The sequence below is a fragment of the Dermochelys coriacea genome, chromosome 3, assembly GCF_009764565.3.
Source record: "Dermochelys coriacea isolate rDerCor1 chromosome 3, rDerCor1.pri.v4, whole genome shotgun sequence".
Taxonomy (NCBI): domain Eukaryota; kingdom Metazoa; phylum Chordata; order Testudines; family Dermochelyidae; genus Dermochelys; species Dermochelys coriacea.
This window is the reverse complement of record NC_050070.1, coordinates 178,558,622-178,578,930: the sequence shown is the minus strand read 5'-3', so window position 1 is coordinate 178,578,930 and position 20,309 is coordinate 178,558,622. Positions and strand designations below refer to the sequence as shown.

The window sequence follows — 20,309 nt, the reverse complement described above, 5'->3', positions numbered from 1 at the left end:
TTTGGTATGTTTGGTGTAAGTCATCCATTTTCTGAGCCATACAGAAGAGTGAATAAAACACGTTTCATAAATAGAGATTTTCCTTTGAGTTGACAATTTGTTATTATTCCAGGCTCTATCTTGCAAAAGACCAATGTTCCTGACTGCTTTGTCTATCCTATTAATGAGCTAAGCATCAAGATCTACACTGCCGGTAACAGTAGAGCCAAGGTAGCAAAACTGGTCAACAACATCTGGATGTTTACCATCTAAGGTGATATCTGGAACTGGTTCTGAAGAGCCTTGGTGCATGAGAACAGTCTTCTTCAAGCTTATTGCTAGCCAATTTTTTTTATGAATCGGAGAATTTGGTAATAAGATGTTGTAGGGCATCAACACTGTGAGCCACAGGGGCTGCATCATTTATAAACAACACGTCCCTTATGATGATCTCCTTCACCATCATCCTAGCTCTGATCCTTGAAATGTTAAACAAACCTACATCATCTGTGGTGCTAAGATAGACATCTCTTGAACATCACAGAACACATACTGAAGCAGGAATGAGAAATAAATATTAAATAATGTAGGAGTCAGTATCCAACCCAGCGTCACTCCATTGTTGATGTTAAACGAGTCAGACTCTTGATTTTCATTCATTACAATTGCCTTCATGCTATCATGCAAGGATTTCACAAGGTATAGCAATATAGGTGTACAACCAAGCTTCTTCAAAACTATGTAAAGCCCTGACCGATTAACCATGTCAAGGGCTTTTGTTAAATCTATAAAAGCCATGTACAGTGAAATATACTTCTCTCTGCATAAGTTTGCATAATCATGTGCTAAAAACATTACAACATGCTATTTGCATTGGGTAGTGGATTCAAGATCATCACATAACTTCCCCCTCAGTGGGCTCAATGTCTTGTGTCTGAGGAAGTAGTTGTGAAGTTTATTAGAATCACCAGTTCTCATATGGCCACCTGCACAAATTGATACAACTCTCCCAGCACAATCCTCCGAGACACAAATTAACACAACCACCCACCCAACACTACAACGAGCATTCACAATAAGTCCAAATATACATAGCCCCTCATGGCAGCACACGCCCATCATTTGCCACCCTCATAAATCAATATAAATCTCCCAGCACAGACCCCCCGCCCCCATACAGACAATAACCCCAAACATCACTCTGGAGCCTAGATTGTCTGTTAAGTTTGTGATGGAAACAGCTACAAGCATGGCTGAGAACTCTTTTTGTCCAGAATATCACCAGGTTGAATCATCACTGGGAAATGTTGTCTGTTACCATCCAGTTTTTAAGTTCTCAGACTTTTTTTTTTAAACACACAACTTTATAAATTATACCCATACGACAGCACGGACTTTCACCTACTAGTACTAACAGGAAGCTCATGTCTAGCACTCTTCATTTATAGATATCAATGTACTTTACCAAAAGAGGTAAGTATCATTATGTCCATTTTATAGATGTGGAAACTGAAGCAGAGATAAGTGAAATAACTTGCCCTGGGTCACACACCAGGGCAGTTACAGAATCAAGAATAGAATTCAAAATGTCTGATTCCCAGCCCCGTGCCCAGAAAACTAGAAAACACCACTTTCTCTCCCTTATGAAAATGTGCATTTGGTTTTGGAAAGGACAAGGTTTTTTAAACTATTTTCCTCACCAGAGTCAGTGTCGTGAGCATCAGGGAGAGAAAGATGCATCCCATTGTGCTTTTTGATCATCGGCACTTCAGTCACACTGCTTTCTTTCTCAGAGGCACTGTAAGGAAACAAGATGGTGTTAGGTGGCCACTGACAGAATTAGGTCTTCAAAACATGCAGTAATCCAATCGAACGGCCATTAGATTTGATAAGTGTACTACTCAGTAAAGGGCAGGGGCTGTTGAAATGTACTGTGGAAAGAGTTCTGCTGATTTTTCTCAAAAAGATCTGAAAATTGTTCATGCTGAAACATAATTTTAGGCTAAAGGAAGAGGAGTGGAAAATAAAACTCAAGGATACTTACAGAAGGAAGCAGTCTTGCTCAGGCAAGGGATGGACAAGATGCTCTAACAGGACTTTGCTATCTCTAATTTATTTGATTAGCTTTGGGTTCTGTGCAGAAAGCCAGCACCCTCGGTCTGCGAGGGTCTCTGTAGTTCAACGGAACATTGTTACTGGGTAGAATCAGGACCAGAGGATTCTCTGCTGCACAGACCCTCCAGCCCATTACTAGGTCTCACAAGGGGCCTGGACCACTGCTTCTCTGCATCGATTCAGAGCTGGTGCTAGCATGAGGATTTGGTTCATAGTGAAGGCTGTTCCACTCCTCTTGCACCAATTATCTCATACCATATACCTGCTAACTGATCATTTCAAGGGAATTAGCACCTTTCCCTCTCCCTCTGTTCTGCCTGAACAGAGGAGGAAGAGAAAGGCTACTACTTAATAAATTATTACATTACAAGGAGTTCGAGTTCCCCAATTTAGGATACATACATTTGTTCCCAGCTATGGCCTTATCCAGAGGCATCTGCAACAGCAGCAGTGAAGGGGGGCCTTATCCCAAAGGAAAAAAGATGGAATATTTTGCCAGGTAGATCCTCTCCTATATTACGTCACAGCAGAACTCCATTTATGGTTATTTTTTGTGGGTGTTTTTTTGGGGTGGAGGTGGGTAAGAACCAAAACACATTTCATGATTAGAGCACTTCTAACTCCATACTAAAACTATACTGCTACAAACTTACCTCAAAACTATTTACAAGACAAACGTTCAAGATACTAGGGAAGTTGCGCTTGCAAAGCAAGAGCTACGAGCGTTCCGGCTAACTGTCACAGGTGGTAAGAAGGAACTGAAGTGGCGGTGGGTCGGAAGGGCCCTATATTCAGTGCCATGAAGGCATGACCCCAGGGGGAGCCTGGTCCGACCCGACGGGTACTGCTAGGGACAAAACCTTCCGGCTGCCGTGCACGCAGCATGCAAACACCTAATTGGAATTGACATAGCAATCGCTTGAAGAAGAACAGAGGGATTGTGATATCTGCTCTCAGCACTCACCAAAGGGCAAAGTATTAAAAGGAAAGGTGGCTGCTTCTTGCCACGCTTTTCAGACACACATCAGATTACACTGCTCACTATCCAGGTAATATATATCTCAGGAAAATTACTAAAGTTATCATGGAAGCATAAGTGATCTGGAGGTCTTATCTTTGAGTTTAATCAATCCTTGGGCATGGACTGCATTCTGAGATTTCGGTTCATCTGATATTTCATGCCTGTGTTCTGGGTTTATCTTTGACTCTCCCGTCACCACAAATCACCTTTATAATAGTGAAATATAACAAAGGACTGTCTTTGCCTGCTATATATTTGTGGCCTGAAGGCCTTTTATTAATTATTATTATTATTATTAGTGGTGGTGCTCACAGTAGTAGGACTAAGTAGTTTTTTCTGAGGCTTTGAGATCCCACTTGAGATTCCTCACATGGGCCCTGAACCCCCAAGGGACTCCATGCTATCATTTGGACCCTCTCACACAGAGCTCATTTCAGAACTGGGCCATGGTATCCCACAGGCTGAGTTTTACTTTGATATATCATCTGAAATTGCTGTTATTAATTTTAAGTGTTAAAACAACTGAAAGAAAGACCTAATTCTTCTTGCATCTTTGTCTTATCTATATAGGTATCTACAGAACATCTGCAGATCTTCTTTGCTTGTGCTACTGACTGACGCCTAAAAGCAATGTCATGCTTATGGTGCAGTACACGTGGTGGAGTACTACATTAAAAACATTACTGACGTGAGGTAGAATATTGTATGTAGGTAGAAGTCTCCATTAAGAAGTCAATGTTTGACAGTAGTTACCATGCAGTGATACCTGAGATATTACATTATTTCCCTATACATAGAAGAGATAATAAAATGTGCAGATAAAGATCAGCAGGGTGATAAATAATGACGAGCAAGGGGCAGTCATACAGAGTGATCTGGATTGCTTGGTATACTTGGCCCATTAAAACAGAATGCATTTTAATACAGCAAAATGCAAGATCCTAAATCTAGGAACAAAGAAAACGGTCCATACTTACAGAATGGAAGGCTGTATCCTCGAAAGCAGTGACTCTGAAAAGGATCTAGGGGTCATAGTGGACAACCAACTCAGCATGAACTTCCAGTGTGATACTCTCATGAAAAGGGTAATATGACCCTTACGTGTATTAAACAGGGTAACAGTGAAGAAGAGTAGACAGGTGATTTTACTTCAGTATAAGGCATTAGTGAAACCAACACTGGAATACTGTGTACAGTTCTGGTGTCCACATTTTCAAAAGGATGTTGAAAAATTGGTGAGTGTGCAGAGACAAACCACAAAAATAATTTGAGAACTAGGAAAAAAATGCCTTACAATGAGAAAAAAGAGAATGAGTTTTTTAAAATCTCTCATTATAAGGCAATCTGTTTAGTTTATCAAAAAGAAGATCAAGAGATGATTTGATCATGGTATATAGGTACCTTCATGGGGAGACAATACTAGGTACTAAAGGGCTCTTTCATTTAGCAGAGAAAGGCATACCCAAGAACCCATGGCTACAAGTTAAAGCCAGAAAAATCCAAATTATAAATAAGGCACTTGTAAAAACAAAAACAAACAAAAAAAACCCAGTGAGTATAATTAACCATTGGAGAAAACTACCAACGGAAGCAGTGGATTCTTCATCTCTTGACGTCTTCAAATCAAGACTGGATGCCTAGTAATGTAGGCATGCATTTTCAAAGGATTAGTGCCCAGATTCCTTAGAAACCATTGAAAATCCTACCCGTAATATTTTTAAAGCTCTCAGTCAACCCTGTTGCAGTTGGCCTAACACAAGGGCCTACTGAAAACTGTTTGAAATATTTGTGAAAAAAACACCAAGTCACACTTCAGTGGGACCATTTGTGTGAGTAAAGATTATTTACTAAGGATCAGACCCATACAGGCTGAGGCCTGTGAAGAATAATGATCCCAACAGGTCAGAGCCCATTCTTCTACTCACTTTCTAATGACCACTTTTTTTTGGTCTATTTTAATTGCTGATGAGTTAACTCTGTAGCAGTTTCTAATAATCCCTCACAGAAGATACAAGTGGAAGCAGGTATGTTTATATACATATAGTTCTTTTATAAAGTGTATGTAAATACATACACAAACTGCTGAGGCCTGCAGATTCTTAGCAATTTACCCCTCTCCCACTGCAACATTTCTGAAGGTTACAGTCTTATCCAGTGGTGGGATAATATGTGCTAAGTACCACCAATGACACTGAAAGTGATACAGTGTGCAAGGCTTGTGTGATAAGAGAGAATCAATTTAGTAACTTGCACGGTCAAGATTTTTCCTTTTTTCTTGGGGAAAAATGCGGGACCATATCCTCTGCCGGTATCAAACAACATAGCTCCATTGACTTGAATGGGAATTGCTGGGTGCTCGGCATTTTAGAAACAGTCAGGCCATGAAAGTGTGGATTTAGATGCCTAATTTTGAAAATCTTGGCCAAAAAGTGATTCTTTAATCTCAAATCCTTATTTTTATAAAGGTTGAAATTATATCTAAAAATAACTTAAGGTCTTGGCTTTACTATGTATTTTTTAAAATTTGTAGTATTTGTTGCCTTTCTGCAGAGCAGAATATCTTGAAAATTAAATCACAAGCTAATCATACCTCCATTTCAAAGCTCAAATTTGTCAGATTGCACATAAAAAAAACAAAACAAAACAAAAAAAACTTACCTGTGCTGTGAAAAGTTATAAACCATCTGCCACAAACACAACATGTGTCTACAGGTCACCAGAGCTTCTTCAGGTCCTTTATGCACCCGTTCTAGCTTTACTTTGGTGAAGAGTAAGCTACAACACAAAGAAAAAGAAAAAGAAATATCACCAGACTTTGCCAGGGTCTCATGCACAGAATACACAGATCCATCAGCATTCCGGCTGGCTCCCAATAGATAGCATTTTCACTTGCTTTGTACATCTGGCTCGGGAGTGGAGTGGGGGAAATAGCCTCACTAGAATATGAGACACTTCTCTTTAGTTCAGGAAATCAGAGCGTTGACAATACTCCCTGACCACAGTCACATTGGTGGGACAGATCTAGCAAGGCAGTATTAGAAACAATGCATTTCAAAGCTAACCAGTATTTTAAAACACCATGTATCTTGCTTTATTTTATACAGCCAAAAAAAAACAACAAAAAACCCACACCTCATAAGAATTGCCATAATGCACAGGTTGCCAAGACCAATGATCCTTCTAGTCTGGTATCTTTCCTATGGCATTGGCTTATACCATACATTTCAGAGAAAGATGAGTTATAAACAAAGCCATCCCTTGTTTACACCTGACCAATTATGTAATCTTATCGGCAGAAGGGAAACATTTCTTCCTGACCCTAGCTGGTGATCATCTTATGCCCTGAGGCAAGAAGGTTGATAGCCCTTGTAAATTTTTGTCCTAGCTAATATAACTGCACACGCTATTCTTATTCCTAGAGAAACTGTATTTCACAAAGTGCTGACATGCAGCAGAATTAGGGCACGGAGAGGTTATAAGAAGGAATCATTATTGACACAACCTATCAGTTGCTGCTAGAATGCCTCTTAACTTGCTTTGTTTTTTTAATTGGTGAGATACTAAGTTTCTTATTTACTAATTTAAATTTAGCCCTTTCCTTTATATGTTACCATTAAATCAAGGAAAAATACTGAATTTCTAATTAATTCAGTACCATAGCAGATTCATCTAAAATAGATATACATTAAAATACAGCAGTAATAAAATAGGTCCCTGGTCCTCCAGTCAGAACTGTGAGGATGGACCCTATGCCCATGTAGAACCTCACTTACTTTACAGAGACAAGTTGTCTCAAAAGCAGACAAAACCCAAACCATGGTAGTTTTATAGATCAAAACCAGCATCTTCAACTTCACTTGGAAATTAACCAATACAGACTATGGAGCACAGATCTACAGTAATATGCAGAGTGGGCAGTCATATGCTGCACAATCAAAGTTTCCATGTGGCCTTCATATGTAATCCCAAATAGAGCACATTTTAGTCTGGAGGTGACATGGATCACTATCGAGAAGTCCACAACTAAAAGAAATTGTAGCAATTTTATACCCAAACACAGAAGAAGAATGCACTCCTCTGAACATACTGAAGCAGTCAGGATCCAACAAGATTCCCATGCTACAAATTTAAGTGAGAAAAGGCAGACAGGAACAAATAGTCTCTTGGACATTTCCTCTGGTTGCTTCACTCACCCACCATTATTTCTGTCTCATCTTAGCTTGACAAATGCTAGTAACAACATATCAAGTGCTGAGACATGCTGAGCCTCCCATTAAAATCTGGTGCTCCCACTAAAACATGGAAGCTTATCAACTTTTAGGATTTGGTCCATGGATAATAAGAACACCACAAATTCTACAGGGTGTGCACTTAAAAATTAAATTTGGAGATGGCACAAAAATTGGGAGTGATAAATAATAATGGGAACATTATTAATGCCTTGGTAAGATGGGTTCATTTGAACAACATGTGTTTTAATACAGCCAAATATAAGGTCATACATCTAGGAGCAAAGAACATAGGTTACGCTTGTAGGATGAAGGACTGTATTCTGGAACACGCTGACAGTGAAAAGGACTTGGGGGTCATGAGAGATAACTAAATGAATGTGAGCTTCCTGTGCAAAGCTGTTGCTATGAGAGCAAACACAATCCTCAGATATAAAAGTAGGGGAATATTGAATAGGAGTAGGGAGGTAGTATTATCTCTGTCTATGGCATCAGTGAGACCATTACTGGAATACACTTTAAAAAATACTGAAAAATTTAAAAGAGTTCAGAAAAGAGCTAGGAAAATTTTCTGAGGTCTGGAAGACATTCCTTATAGTAAGAGACTAAAGAACCTCAATCTATTTAGTTTATCCAAAAGAAGGTTAAGTAGTAACTTGATCACAGCCTACAAGTACCTACATGGGAAAGAGATTTCTTATCATAGAATATCAGGGTTGGAAGGGACCTCAGGAGGTCATCTAGTCCAACCAACCCCCTTGCTCAAAGCAGGACCAAACCTCAATTTTTGCCCCAGACCCCTAAATGGCCCCCTCAAGGATTGAACTCACAACCCTGGGTTTAGCAGGCCAATGCTCAAACCACTGAGCTATCCCTCCCTGCTTTATAGATTATTCTTTATATTTAGCAGAAAAAGGCATAATGAGATTCAATGGCTGGAAGCTGCATCTAGACAAATTCAAATTAGAAGTAAGATGCAAATTTTTAACAATGAACATTAACCATTCGAACAACATAGCTAAGGATGTGACAGATTCTCCATCACCGTCTATAAAGCAAGGCTGTATCTCTTTCTAATCTAGAAGACATGCTCTAGCTCAGACATACGTTTTGGGCTTGATGCCGAGATCAATGGATGAGGTTTTCAGGAACCTGTTGAGCAGGAGGAGTCACATGATACACACCAGAAAAGTGAGGACAAAGAGCAATAATCAGTGAGTGACTCTACAGTCCTGGATGTTACAAGCTACCAAATACAATAATAATGGAATAAAGAAACACTGGGATGAAGCATCTGTTGCCATATCTGTGAAGATGCTATAAAGCAATGATATCATAATAGTGTTTCCTTTCTCTGTCTTATCTATCTATATAGATAATGTAGTTACACATACAGAGAGATAAATGAACTGTATAACATGCTTTAACACAGCAATTAAACACTAAAGAGACAAATACATGCAATTATTTCTCTTCTCATCATTAGAACACTTACTTGTTTACACTCAATGTATGAAAGCTTCCTTGGATGAATATGCAATGTTCTATTTCAGGAAAGATAGTAATTGGGAAAAAAACAACAACCAAGTCTCAGCAGGACATTATCTTCAATCATGAGACTCAAGCACACATGGGTAGAAAAAACACTTAACTCTTTAGCAACTGTTTCTGCAGTGGAACATTACCGAATCTTAAAGATACCAATACTGGGTTAACTGCTGCAACAGTTAACCATTGGTAAGAGTTGTTCATAAATTATGTTATAATATCATTAATGAGGCTGATGCACAAAGGGGAACAACATAAATGGCACAAAGAAACGGAAGTTATGTTGACAATAGAAGCACTAGAGATGCAGTAATACATAACAGTTGCCAGGTGGAAATGAAATCAGTATGCAAGACTGATTATATTTCCTTGCTTCTCAGAGGTTATTACAATAATAAAGAAGAAAACACTCAAATTAAATAGATGGCAATGTCACTTTGATCTCTAGCTCGTGATTTTATTCTGAAGATAGAGATACTCTTGCTACAAATGAACCCAAGGGGTCTAGTTTCCCATCGGAGTCTGCATGCAACTCCCATGAACATAAATAAAAGTTGTGTGCATAGACTGGACTTTATTGTGTTTTGTTAATATTACTGTATTTTTATTGCACTCTTGTAGGGTGCTTGTAATATTAATTGAGTAGACTCATAACAGATTAAACATATAAAAATATTATTGCAATTATCAGTATAGAAACTGATAATTCTATGACTAAATGGAAATAAAAACGAAGTGATTTTGGTTATTGCAAATGTTCAAATTGCTAATATCCATGGGTAGGAAGGGAGAGAAAGATACGCAAATCATTCTTGCCAATGAGGATAGGGGAGATAATGATGGAAAATAACTGGTAGCTGTTCTTCTATTTTATGTTAGATAGTAAGCTCCTTAATGTAGGTTTCTTTTGTTAAATTTTATGTCTGTGCAATGCGTAGAATAAAAGGGTCCCAACCCCAAATATGAACCTCTAGTCACTACCACAATACAAATAAATGACAATGCTAATTATTTCAAATTAAATTCTTTACAAGGTTGATTTTAATAGATGGATTAGTTTGTACAGAGCTTTAAAGTTAGATTTCACTTGCACTTGCAGAATATGCCCAAATATACTCTTGAAGGTTTAGAACTCATGAAGGTTTTCTGAACTTACAGGTCTAGATCCTCAGTTCCTCTTATATTCCCTTTGTACTGCTCCATTCAAAGACCTACGTTAGAGTTCTACCAGAGAGATCCATTGTCCTTCCAGACATGACTTCTCAAAACAGTTATATTCCAGTGAAGCTACGAAACTCCCAACCAACATGGGGAGGCTTGTGAGTATAGGAAATGGAATTTTCATAGGAGCTGGACCTCGACTACGGAACTTACTCCTACACAAGATAAAAATGACCATGAACCTCGCCATGGTCACAAGTAAATGCAAAATACATTTCTTTGACTTGGTTTTCCTTTAACAAGGTACACCCTCACCCCCCTGCTACTTCTCCTACAGGAGAGGTATATTAGCTATTAGTATACTTATTAAAATAATTGTGAGGCACTCAGGTGGGGAGGAGGGTCATGCAAGTGTCTAGACTGACTATTTGTTAAACTGTGACTCTCAAGTCCCATGTAAAATGTGATTTAAATGACTAAGGCTGCAACAAGAAAATTCAGGCAAACTTATTGCTTCTCTTAGGATCAGAAACCCACAGATGAGAGCTCTGAATTAGGATTAGGACCAAGTTAGCAGTAACTGGGTAACTTCACCATTTTAAATAATAAACAGTACCACTTTCAAATCTAGCACTTTTTCATCAGTAGATTTCAAAGTGTTATACAAGATAGGTAAGCACAAAGGACCTCTATGGGAAGCTTTTTCAATGGATTTTAGAAAGGACAGGTCAGTACCAAGACACAACAGAAGAAGTTCCCTTATTTAGTTTTAGGATTCCCCATCACTTTTGATCCCTATAGATTGTAACAGCATTGCTTGTTTTTCTCACTTGGCTTTATGTCATTGAGTTGGTAAAGTTTAGATGTGGAGTTTTGGGCCAGACCTCTCTCTAGTCACAGCCATGTCTCAAGAAATGTTTAAGGTATGTATTCTTTGAAATCCTTTAAAGCTATACTGAGGACTAGCTCATTAGGCTAAGATGCGTCTTGCTCACTTGGTCAGGGTCACACTGATTTGACAGATTTGGGATTGGGAAGGAATTTTCCCTTAGGGTCAGATTGGCAGAGATGTTGGGGGGTGGGGGGGTTCAATCTTCCCCTGCAGGATGGGCTGTGGTTTGCTTGCTGGGATCACCTAATCAATTCCCTGCCATTGCAGGGACCTCTGGCATGGTGGCACCTTGGTTTCTCCTGTTCTCTGGCCTAAGTTTTCTGAGTGCTGAAATGTTTTGTCTCACTAAAGTCTTGGTCTTAATATAGGGGTATCTAGGTGAAACTTAATGGCCTGTGATATGCAGGAGGTCAGACCAGATATATTTTTACATTAGCTTTAATTTTAAACATCCATTTCTGTCCAAGTAGAAGATCACTGCTGTCTCATAACTTAGGCAGTCATCTCACCAGCTGCAGCCACCTTGAAAGCATATTAGAGAAATCCATCTCTATAATTTGCTCAAGTGTGCACACAACTCCTCCTTTGCCCTTTGGCTTGCATTCAGTTCTTTCTTTACTTATAATTTCAGGTACACAAGACATTCACTTGGTAAACCTGAAAAGCCTTTTTCATCTTCACTCTTTTTGGCAAAGCATGAAAAGCAAAGCAGTGGCAGTTCCAAGTTCCACCAACCTTAATGCTACTTTTGCTTTTAACTGTAACTGGCTCCTCAGGCAAGAGAGCAAATATCAGCCACCAGTGATTTTCCTATCAAAAGCAAGTATCAGCCACCAGTTTCTCCTCCCTTGGTGTTCACACCTCAGCTGCTAGATGAGCGCCTCATCCTCCATGATTGACTAAGCTTGTTATCCCTAGCCTTATTCTTGCTTGCATATTTATACCTGCCTCTGGAAATTTCCACTACATGCATTTGAAGAAGTGGGTATTCACCCACAAAAGCTTATGCTCCAATACATCTGTTAGTCTATAAGGTGCCACAGGACTCTTTGCTACTTTTGCTAATAACTTTTCCCTGGGGATCCAGACTTTACAAGGGTTATAATCTGTTAATCCTATGTATTTCTAGTTTATTCCCAACAAATGACTGGATCCGATCTAGATTCTGATCACCTGTCTATCCCTCTGAATATTGAGCACTAATTTGATCTGAGTTTCTCTACATTTGTACTTAATGATTCCTAAATTTCCATACGTCAGTACTGACCATTAAGTGCTGAACTTCAATATATTTCTATTCCCACAGAATTAATGTAACTGATGTGGTAATCCCATGAACCATAAATTTCCTTTTCTCCAGCTATAAATGAGGTAATATAAACATTACAAATTAATTATTATTTTCAGGTAAAATTCTGTAATTTTGTTTATAAAGCACACCTTCTCCATCAAGGCTCGTAAGGTGATGTACGTCATAATAAAAACATAATAAAAATGGAATTAGAACATTTTAAAATTCATACAGAAAAATCACTTTAGGAGTTTCAATGTGAAAGAAGAGGGAAACATATGTGGTTGGAGGGTGTTAAATGTATAGAAAAGAGTGGCTATAGCAAAAACACATCTGTAGTAAGAGAGCTGAGGTGTTTGTTAAAAAGTGGGGAGATGAGCTGGGATGGATATTGCAGAAGAAAGAATTATGCACACCACGTTAAGATGCAAACTCTTATGACCTGAGTGGTAGCAATGGGACACCTAAAAGGTAAGTGGTGTCAGAATACACATAGCTGCCCCAATGAGGCTCAGGGAAGTAGTTTTGAATATAATCAGGTTCTATGTTGTTCAGTTTTTAAAATCAAAGAATGCCAACATAAAACCAAAACTGCCACTTTGCCCACAGCCAGTGTAAATAACACAGGGCGGACATAGTATGATCATGATTGCTCAAACCAGTTATTAAACCATGCTGCTGCATTCTAAGCAAGTTGGAGCAGCAGAGCTGTCCTGCTGTCAACTGTGCAAAGAGCTAGTTACAATAATTCAGCCTTATGTTCCCAAGAGCATGTGTTGCTGCGGAGCTCATCATGGGAAAAGGAGACATAGACCACTCATGAAAAAAAATGTGGACCCAGATCTTTCTACAGGAAGGGAATGATGGAAAATGACACTAAATCTCTTAACCTGACTCTCCTCCTATGAAAGAATTCCTTCAGTAAGCTGGGGTAAAGAGAGCAAAATCATCTATTATTATTATTCATTATGATTTAGATTGGGATAGTATTCATAATGTGGTAGATACTTTCCAAAAAGAGAAAGGCCAGAGTTTTGTCTTCCCAATGTTGAGACAAGGGAACTCTTATGCATTTTCCTAACTTATGTAAAGCACTGACAATACTTGCCCATAATTGTAGTACTTGTTTTAAAAAAGTTTCAGTAAGTCACACACCACTTACTTTAAACAACTAGCATGGACAAGGATTCAGAACAGCAAATGGTGGGCTTCATGGAAACCCATGCATATCCTCATTACACACTCAAGGAAGGAAACTAATTGGGAGCCACTGGCTTGTGCTGTCACACATCTCAGACTCAGCTGGTCTCAAAGATTATCACAAACTTCTCACAGTAATTAACTGAAGAAATTACCAATGGTGAGAGGCAATTTGGATCAATTGCTACCAATCTCAAAGAATTCAGAAGGATGGTTAGCGGAGGCAGGAGCACCAGAAGCTCCCTAAAAGTGGGGGATGACAACTGGTGCCTGCCCCTTCCCCCAAGGCCCTGCCTCTTCCCTGAGGTCAGGGGTGTGAAACAATGTTTATAGAAGGGGTACTGAGAGCCATTGAACCAAAACTGTAAACTCTGTATATAATGGAAACCACTTCAAGCTGCCACATGCCCCCAGGATCCTTGTTCCAGCAACGAGGCACCGCCTCTGCGCCACCCCTTCCTCCCGAGGCCCCGCCCTGACACCACCCCTTCCCCCGAGCTCCCACCCCACATTTGCTCCTCTCTGCCCCTCCCCGTTGTTGCTTCTTATGACGAGTAAAAAGTGATGGAGCCATGGCCCTCTGACCCCACCTGAAGGCAGATCTACACGACAGAATTACTTTGGTATAACTGTGAAAAATCCACAGTCCTGAGTAATGTAGTTATATGGACTTAAGCACTGGCATAGACAGCGCTATGTTGGTGGGACTTCTCTGGCCAACATAGCTACCGCCTCTTGCGGAGGTGAATTAACTATGTGGATGGCAGAACTCTCTCCCATCAGTGAAGAGTATCTTCATTAAAGCACTACAGCAGCACAGCTGCACCGATGCAGTATTTTAAGCGCAGATCTGCCGTCACTCAGGCCATGTCTACACTAGTGAGCTTACAGAGGTACAGCTGTACTGATGCAGCTGTGCCATTGCACGATCACCTGTGTAGCCGCTCTATGCTGACGGGAGAGAACTCTCCCATTGACATCATAAAACCACCTCCATAAGCAGCGGTAGCTATGTTGCTATCTCCCGCTGACATAGCCCTGTCCATACTGGCAATTCTGTCAGTGTAACTTATGTTCCTCTGGAGTGTATTTTTTTCACACCCCTGAGCGACATAAATTATACCAACAAAAGTGGTAATGTAGATAAATCCTCAGATTGTCCCAGCTAAATACAAGGTGGAATAGATCGTTTAGCTTAAGTAGTTAACACATATTTCAAGGGACCATTCAAGGTGAAGTGGCCTGTTAACACCCCTCCAGCCACAGGGAGGAAATGGGTGGGGGGAAGCAGTTGTGGGTATGTGTAAACTCAAATGCTAGTCTGCACCACTAAATTAGGTCAACCTAAGTTACACTGACATACAGCCACCACAGTAATTGAATTGGTTTTACATATCCACACTATGCTCCTTGTGTTGGTGGTGCATGTCCTCACCAGGTGTGCTTGCACTGATTTAACTGCCAGCATAGGGCACTGTGGGATGGGTTCTGAAAGGCAGCAACAGGCGATGTAAGTAATGCAGCGTCTACAGTGACACTGTATCACCCTAATTACATTGACTTAAGTGCTTCGCCTTTCGCAGAGCTGGAGTTATTACGTCAGTGTAGTGGGCAAGTTACATCGGTGGGAGCTACATTTTAGTATAGACGCTTACAGAGTTAGGTTGATGTAGATGGTCTTACGTTGACCTAAATCTGTAGTGTGGACCAGGCCTCAGCAACAGATGTTGATCTAATAAAAGATATTACCTCACCAGTCTTGGTCTCTCTAATATCCTGGGACCATCACAGCTACAACACTACTGCATACTGTGCCTAGATCCAGTATTCATCAACAGAACTGTGTTAGCCACTTGTGGTTGCAGCTCCCCATAAAACCCTCAACTATCATTAAGGTTTTTGTTAGATGTAAAAAGAAAAGGAGTACTTGTGGCACCTTAGAGACTAACAAATTTAAGTGAGCTGTAGCTCACGAAAGCTTATGCTCTAATAAATTTGTTAGTCTCTAAGGTGCCACAAGTACTCCTTTTCTTTTTGCGAATACAGACTAACACGGCTGCTACTCTGAAATCTTTGTTAGATGTGCCACTCTTGCCTTACGTAAGACATCTGCTATTACAGATACCAATTTCTCTTCCCTAAAGGATCATTTTAATCAGAAATTGCCAATGCAAAAAAATCAGACAAAGAGACCTTCTTTACACACAGAATGAGAATAAATGTTGGGTTAGCTTGGTTAAATGTTTAATGTTACAATATAATTGGAATTTGCTTAAATCATTATACAAGAGAAGGATTTCAGCCATCCACAGCCTGGGAAAGACAATCAAACAACTCTGAAATCATTGACACTTTGTGTCCTAACTCAACTCTTCCTTTCAGAGTCAGCCTTTGGGCCCTGCAAGGCCCTTGACCACAGCTTGCCCAGATCTAAAGAAACTAGAAATGGAAAGGAAAATCACATGTTTTATTTAAAAATCATTACTGCAGGTTTGTTGCTGTTTACCTTGTGAAGAGAGCCTTAGTAACAAATAAGTCAATATGAACTGATTGCTAGGATTGAAAGCTGAGATTTTCAAAGGGACCTAAGGGAATAAGGCACCCAAATCCCATTGAATTTGAATGTGAGTGGTGTACCTAACTCCCTTAAGGTCCTCTTCAAACCTCAGCCTAAAGTAGCAAGCAGGGCCCCACTGTCAGAGGAGGAGGTGAAGAATCTAAAGATTTCATCCCCCACCAAAGGCACATACATGCGCATTCAAACACAATTTCCTCCCTCTGTGAATGCACACACACACTTTTTATGTAAAAAAAGAATTGTTTAAGTTTGGGTGTGTCCCCAAGAAACACTTCCCTTATCGGTTCCCAAAATCTCAGGCCAGCCCTATGCATAGTGGTCTGATAACAGATGGCAGGAATTAAATATATTTGGGGCAGGGAGGCAACAATAAATTGTCTCACGGATCTACCCCAAAAGCCAGCTCTGTTTCCTTCCTGCAGAGGCCAGCCTCTCAAACATTCACTCACTTTTTGATCCAGTCCTTGAGTAACAGTTCCAGCCTGAACTTACTTCCAAAGAGACATCAGTGGAAAATCAAGAAAAACAGTAGCATAGCTCCCACAGATGGTGACAAAAGCTGAGGGCTGATTCTCAGTTATCTTTTTGCTCTTTACACTGCCAGAATGGTGTAAAGGGCCTTAGTGTAAATGCAAAATCAGACCCACAGACTGTTTTGTGCTAGATGGTCACATCTTGTTTTGTCTTAGGTTGCAATAGGATTAAGTATCGTTGAGTTGGAGTAAGCTCACAGCAAAGGCCTGCTCTGTTTATTAACTGCCTCAGCTTAATTTCAGTGCTGAGTCACCTGCAAGAGCCAGTTAATTCCTTGTATGTTCTTCTGCCACAGCCATTATGCCTTCATTAACCTTCTCTGGGCTTCTGCTAATCACCAGTCATGTCATCAATTAAAAAAAATTGGAAAATTGGAGCACTGCTTTTTTGTTGACATCATCAAACTTGCTGTCTTTTCCGATAACTCCATCTTCCTTGCAGTTTCCTGACATTAAGGGCTTATTCACTACTTAAATTAGTGCAAGCAGCACTTCCTGAAAACATCCATAGTTTTAGATGAATGTATCTATCCATACACATGCTTTTTATATGTATATGCACACAGACACATAGCCTACATTATACAGTACAACCTAAGGCTACATCTCCACTACAGCGGAGATCGACGCTCTGAGATTGATCCACTGGTGGTCGATTTAGCGGGTCTAATGAAGATCTGTCAAATCAACAGCAGATCGCTCTCCAGTCAACCCCTGTACTCTACCCCCGATGAGAAGAGTGAGGTAAGTCAACGGGAGAGTTTCTCCCGTCGACCCCCCATGGTGTAGACCTGCAGTAACTCGACCTACTTATTCCTGTAGCTCAAGTTGTGTAGGTCAATTTACCATGGTAGTGTAGGCATAGCCTAAGAGTTACAAACACCAGAGTTACAAACTGACCAGTCAACCATACACTTCATTTGGAACTAGAAGTACACAATCAGGCAGCAGCACAGATCAAAAAAAACCAAAAAGCAAATACAATACAGTACTGTGTTATATATAAACTACTAAAAAAATAAAGGGAAAGCAGCATTTTTCTTCAGCATAGCAAAGTTTCAAAACTGTATTAAGTTAATGCTCAGTTGTAAACTTTTGAAAGAACAACCATAATGTTGTGTTCAGAGTTATGAACATTTCAGAATTACAAACAACCTCCATTCCCGAGGTGTTCTTAACTCTGAGGTTCTACTGTACATAAATACAAATATGAGAGAGATTGAACTCATGACCAGGGATTAAAGGTTTGACAGGCATGAGTCTGGAATGACTGCAGGTTAGCTAATCTGTTGAGTGTGTAGAATCTTACACCATCATTTCATCATTAATTCTGCTTGTTTATTTATTTAAATTACACAAGGAGAAAAAGCATCTATTCTGAACTTTAGGTGTCATTAACATAATTTTCAAGCAATAATATACATCTAACATCTTCCCACAAACATAATTAAATACCTCAATATACATACAAATGCCAGCCCTTTATCATAGTTCTCTCCCACTCTCCTTTCAAAAATATGGATGAGGAGATCAGGTTTGTGACTTGTCCTGAAGGTAAGTGAATTTTGGCTATTTCAGCCCAGGAGGATGAGTGAATTTGGAATCAAAGGCTCCTCTAGAAGAATGCCTTGCCTTAAGTCTGTAATCTTTTATACCAAGAGGGATCCAGCTTGAGTGTCTCTGCTAACCACTAGTGCAACAGCATGGCACAGGGTCAGAGGCAGGTCTATCAGATAAGGAGATCCCAGCCCATTTGGGATTTTCAGGTCAAAGCCAATACTTTAGACTGAAACACGATGATGTGAGGTCCTCAGCAGACTATTGCTGGTGCGAAGGAAAAGGAGGCATAGGTTAGTAGAAAACTAAAGACAACAACAGAAGCCTTCACGAGTAACGACAGGCTACAAGGTAGAAAAGAAAGTTGTCTCTGACATGGTTCAAGATGGGGTATAGTATTCCTCTCTGACATTGCCTTCTTAGAAAGGATCCTTCTTTCTACCCTTCAACAAAACTAAGCCCTCTAACTCTCAAAAACTTTATAGAAACTAGGGCTATTGATTAATCGCTGTTAACTCATGCGATTTAATTAAAAAAATTTAATCGTGATTTAAAAAATTAATCGCAATTAATCGCAGCTTTAATCACACTGTTGAACAATAGAATACCAATTCAAATTTATTAAATATTTTGGATGTTTTTTCTACATTTTCATATATATTGTATTCTGTGTTGTAATTGAAATTTAAGTATTTTCACTGTAAAAATGATAAACAAAAGAAACAGTATTTTTCAATTCACCTCATCCAAGTACTGTAGTGCAATATCTTTGTCATGAAAGTACAATTTACAAATGTAGATTTTTTTTATACATATCTGCACTCAAAAACAAAACAATATAACACGTCAGAGCCTACAAGTCCACTCAGTCCTACTTCTTGCTCAGCCAATCGTTAAGACAAACAAGTTTGTTTACATTTACTGGAGATAATGCCGCCTTCTTCTTATTTACAGGAGATAATGCTGCCTTCTTCTCACCAGAAAGTGAAAATAGGCATTTGCATGGCACTTTTGTAGCCGGTATTACAAGGTATTTATGTGCCAGATATGCTAAACATTTGTATGCCCCTTCATGCTTTGGCCACCATTCCAGAGGACATGCTTCCATGCTGATGACGCTCATTAAAAAAATAATGCGTTAATTAAATTTGTGACAGGGGAGAATTGTATGTCCCCTGCTCTGTTTTACCCGCATTCTGCCATATATTTCATGTTATAGCAGCCTTGGCTGATGACCCAGCACATGTTGTTTATTTTAAGAACACTTTCACTGCAGATTTGACAAAACGCAAAGAAAGTACCAATCTGAGATTTCTAAAGACAGCTACACTACTTGACCCAAGGTTTAAGAATCTGAAGTGCCTTCCAAAATCTGAGAGGGATGATGTGTGGAGCATGCTTTCAGAAGTCTTAAAAGTGCAACACTCCGATGCGGAAACTACAGAACCCGAACCACCAAAAAAGAAAATCAACCTTCTGCTGGTGACATCTGACTCAGAGGATGAAAATGAACATGCATTGGTCCACACTGCTTTGGATTGTTATCAAGCAGAACCTGACATCAGTATGGACACATGTCCTCTGGAATGGTGTTTGAAGCATAAAGGGACATATGAATCTTTAGCGCGTCTGGCATGTAAATATCTTGCGACGCCGGTTACAACAGTGCAGGTTACAACAGTGCAACGCCTGTTCTCACTTTCAGCTGACATTGTGAACAAGAAGTGGGCAGCATTATCTCCTGCAAATGTAAACAAACTTGCTCGTCTGAGTGATTGGCTGAACAAGAAGTAGGACTGAATGGACTTGCAGGAGCTAAAATTTTACATTGTTTTATTTTTGAATGCAGTTTTTTTGTCCATAATTCTACATTTGTAAGTTCAACTTTCATGATAAAGAGATTGCACGACAGTGCTTGTATTAGTGAATTGAAAAATACTATTTCTTTTGTTTTTTTACAACGCAAATACTTGTAATCAAACAAATTTAAAGTGAGTACTGTACACTTTATATTCTGTGTTGTAACTGAAATCAATATTTGAAAATGTAGAAAATATCCAAAAATATTTAAATAAATGGTATTCTATTATTGTTTAGCAGTGTGATCAATTGCACGATTAATTTTTTTAATTGCAGAATTCATCACAAATAATTTTTTTAATAGCTTGACAGCCCTAATAGACACCCAACCTCTCACACAGGCAA

General features: G+C 39.5%; 1 protein-coding gene across 8 annotated transcripts in view; it reads right to left on the bottom strand.

Moving 5' to 3' along the window:
- TTC7A (tetratricopeptide repeat domain 7A) overlaps positions 1–20,309 on the bottom strand; it is a 268,350-nt gene that overhangs the window by 84,567 nt on the left and 163,474 nt on the right. For all 8 annotated transcript variants that reach the window (XM_038395347.2, XM_038395348.2, XM_038395349.2 and 5 more), the window contains 2 exons: positions 5,774–5,890; positions 1,680–1,777 (listed from right to left, as the gene is read on the bottom strand). In XM_038395347.2, the coding sequence (XP_038251275.1) occupies positions 1,680–1,777; positions 5,774–5,890 (215 nt within the window). The remainder of the gene's footprint in view (positions 1–1,679; positions 1,778–5,773; positions 5,891–20,309) is intronic.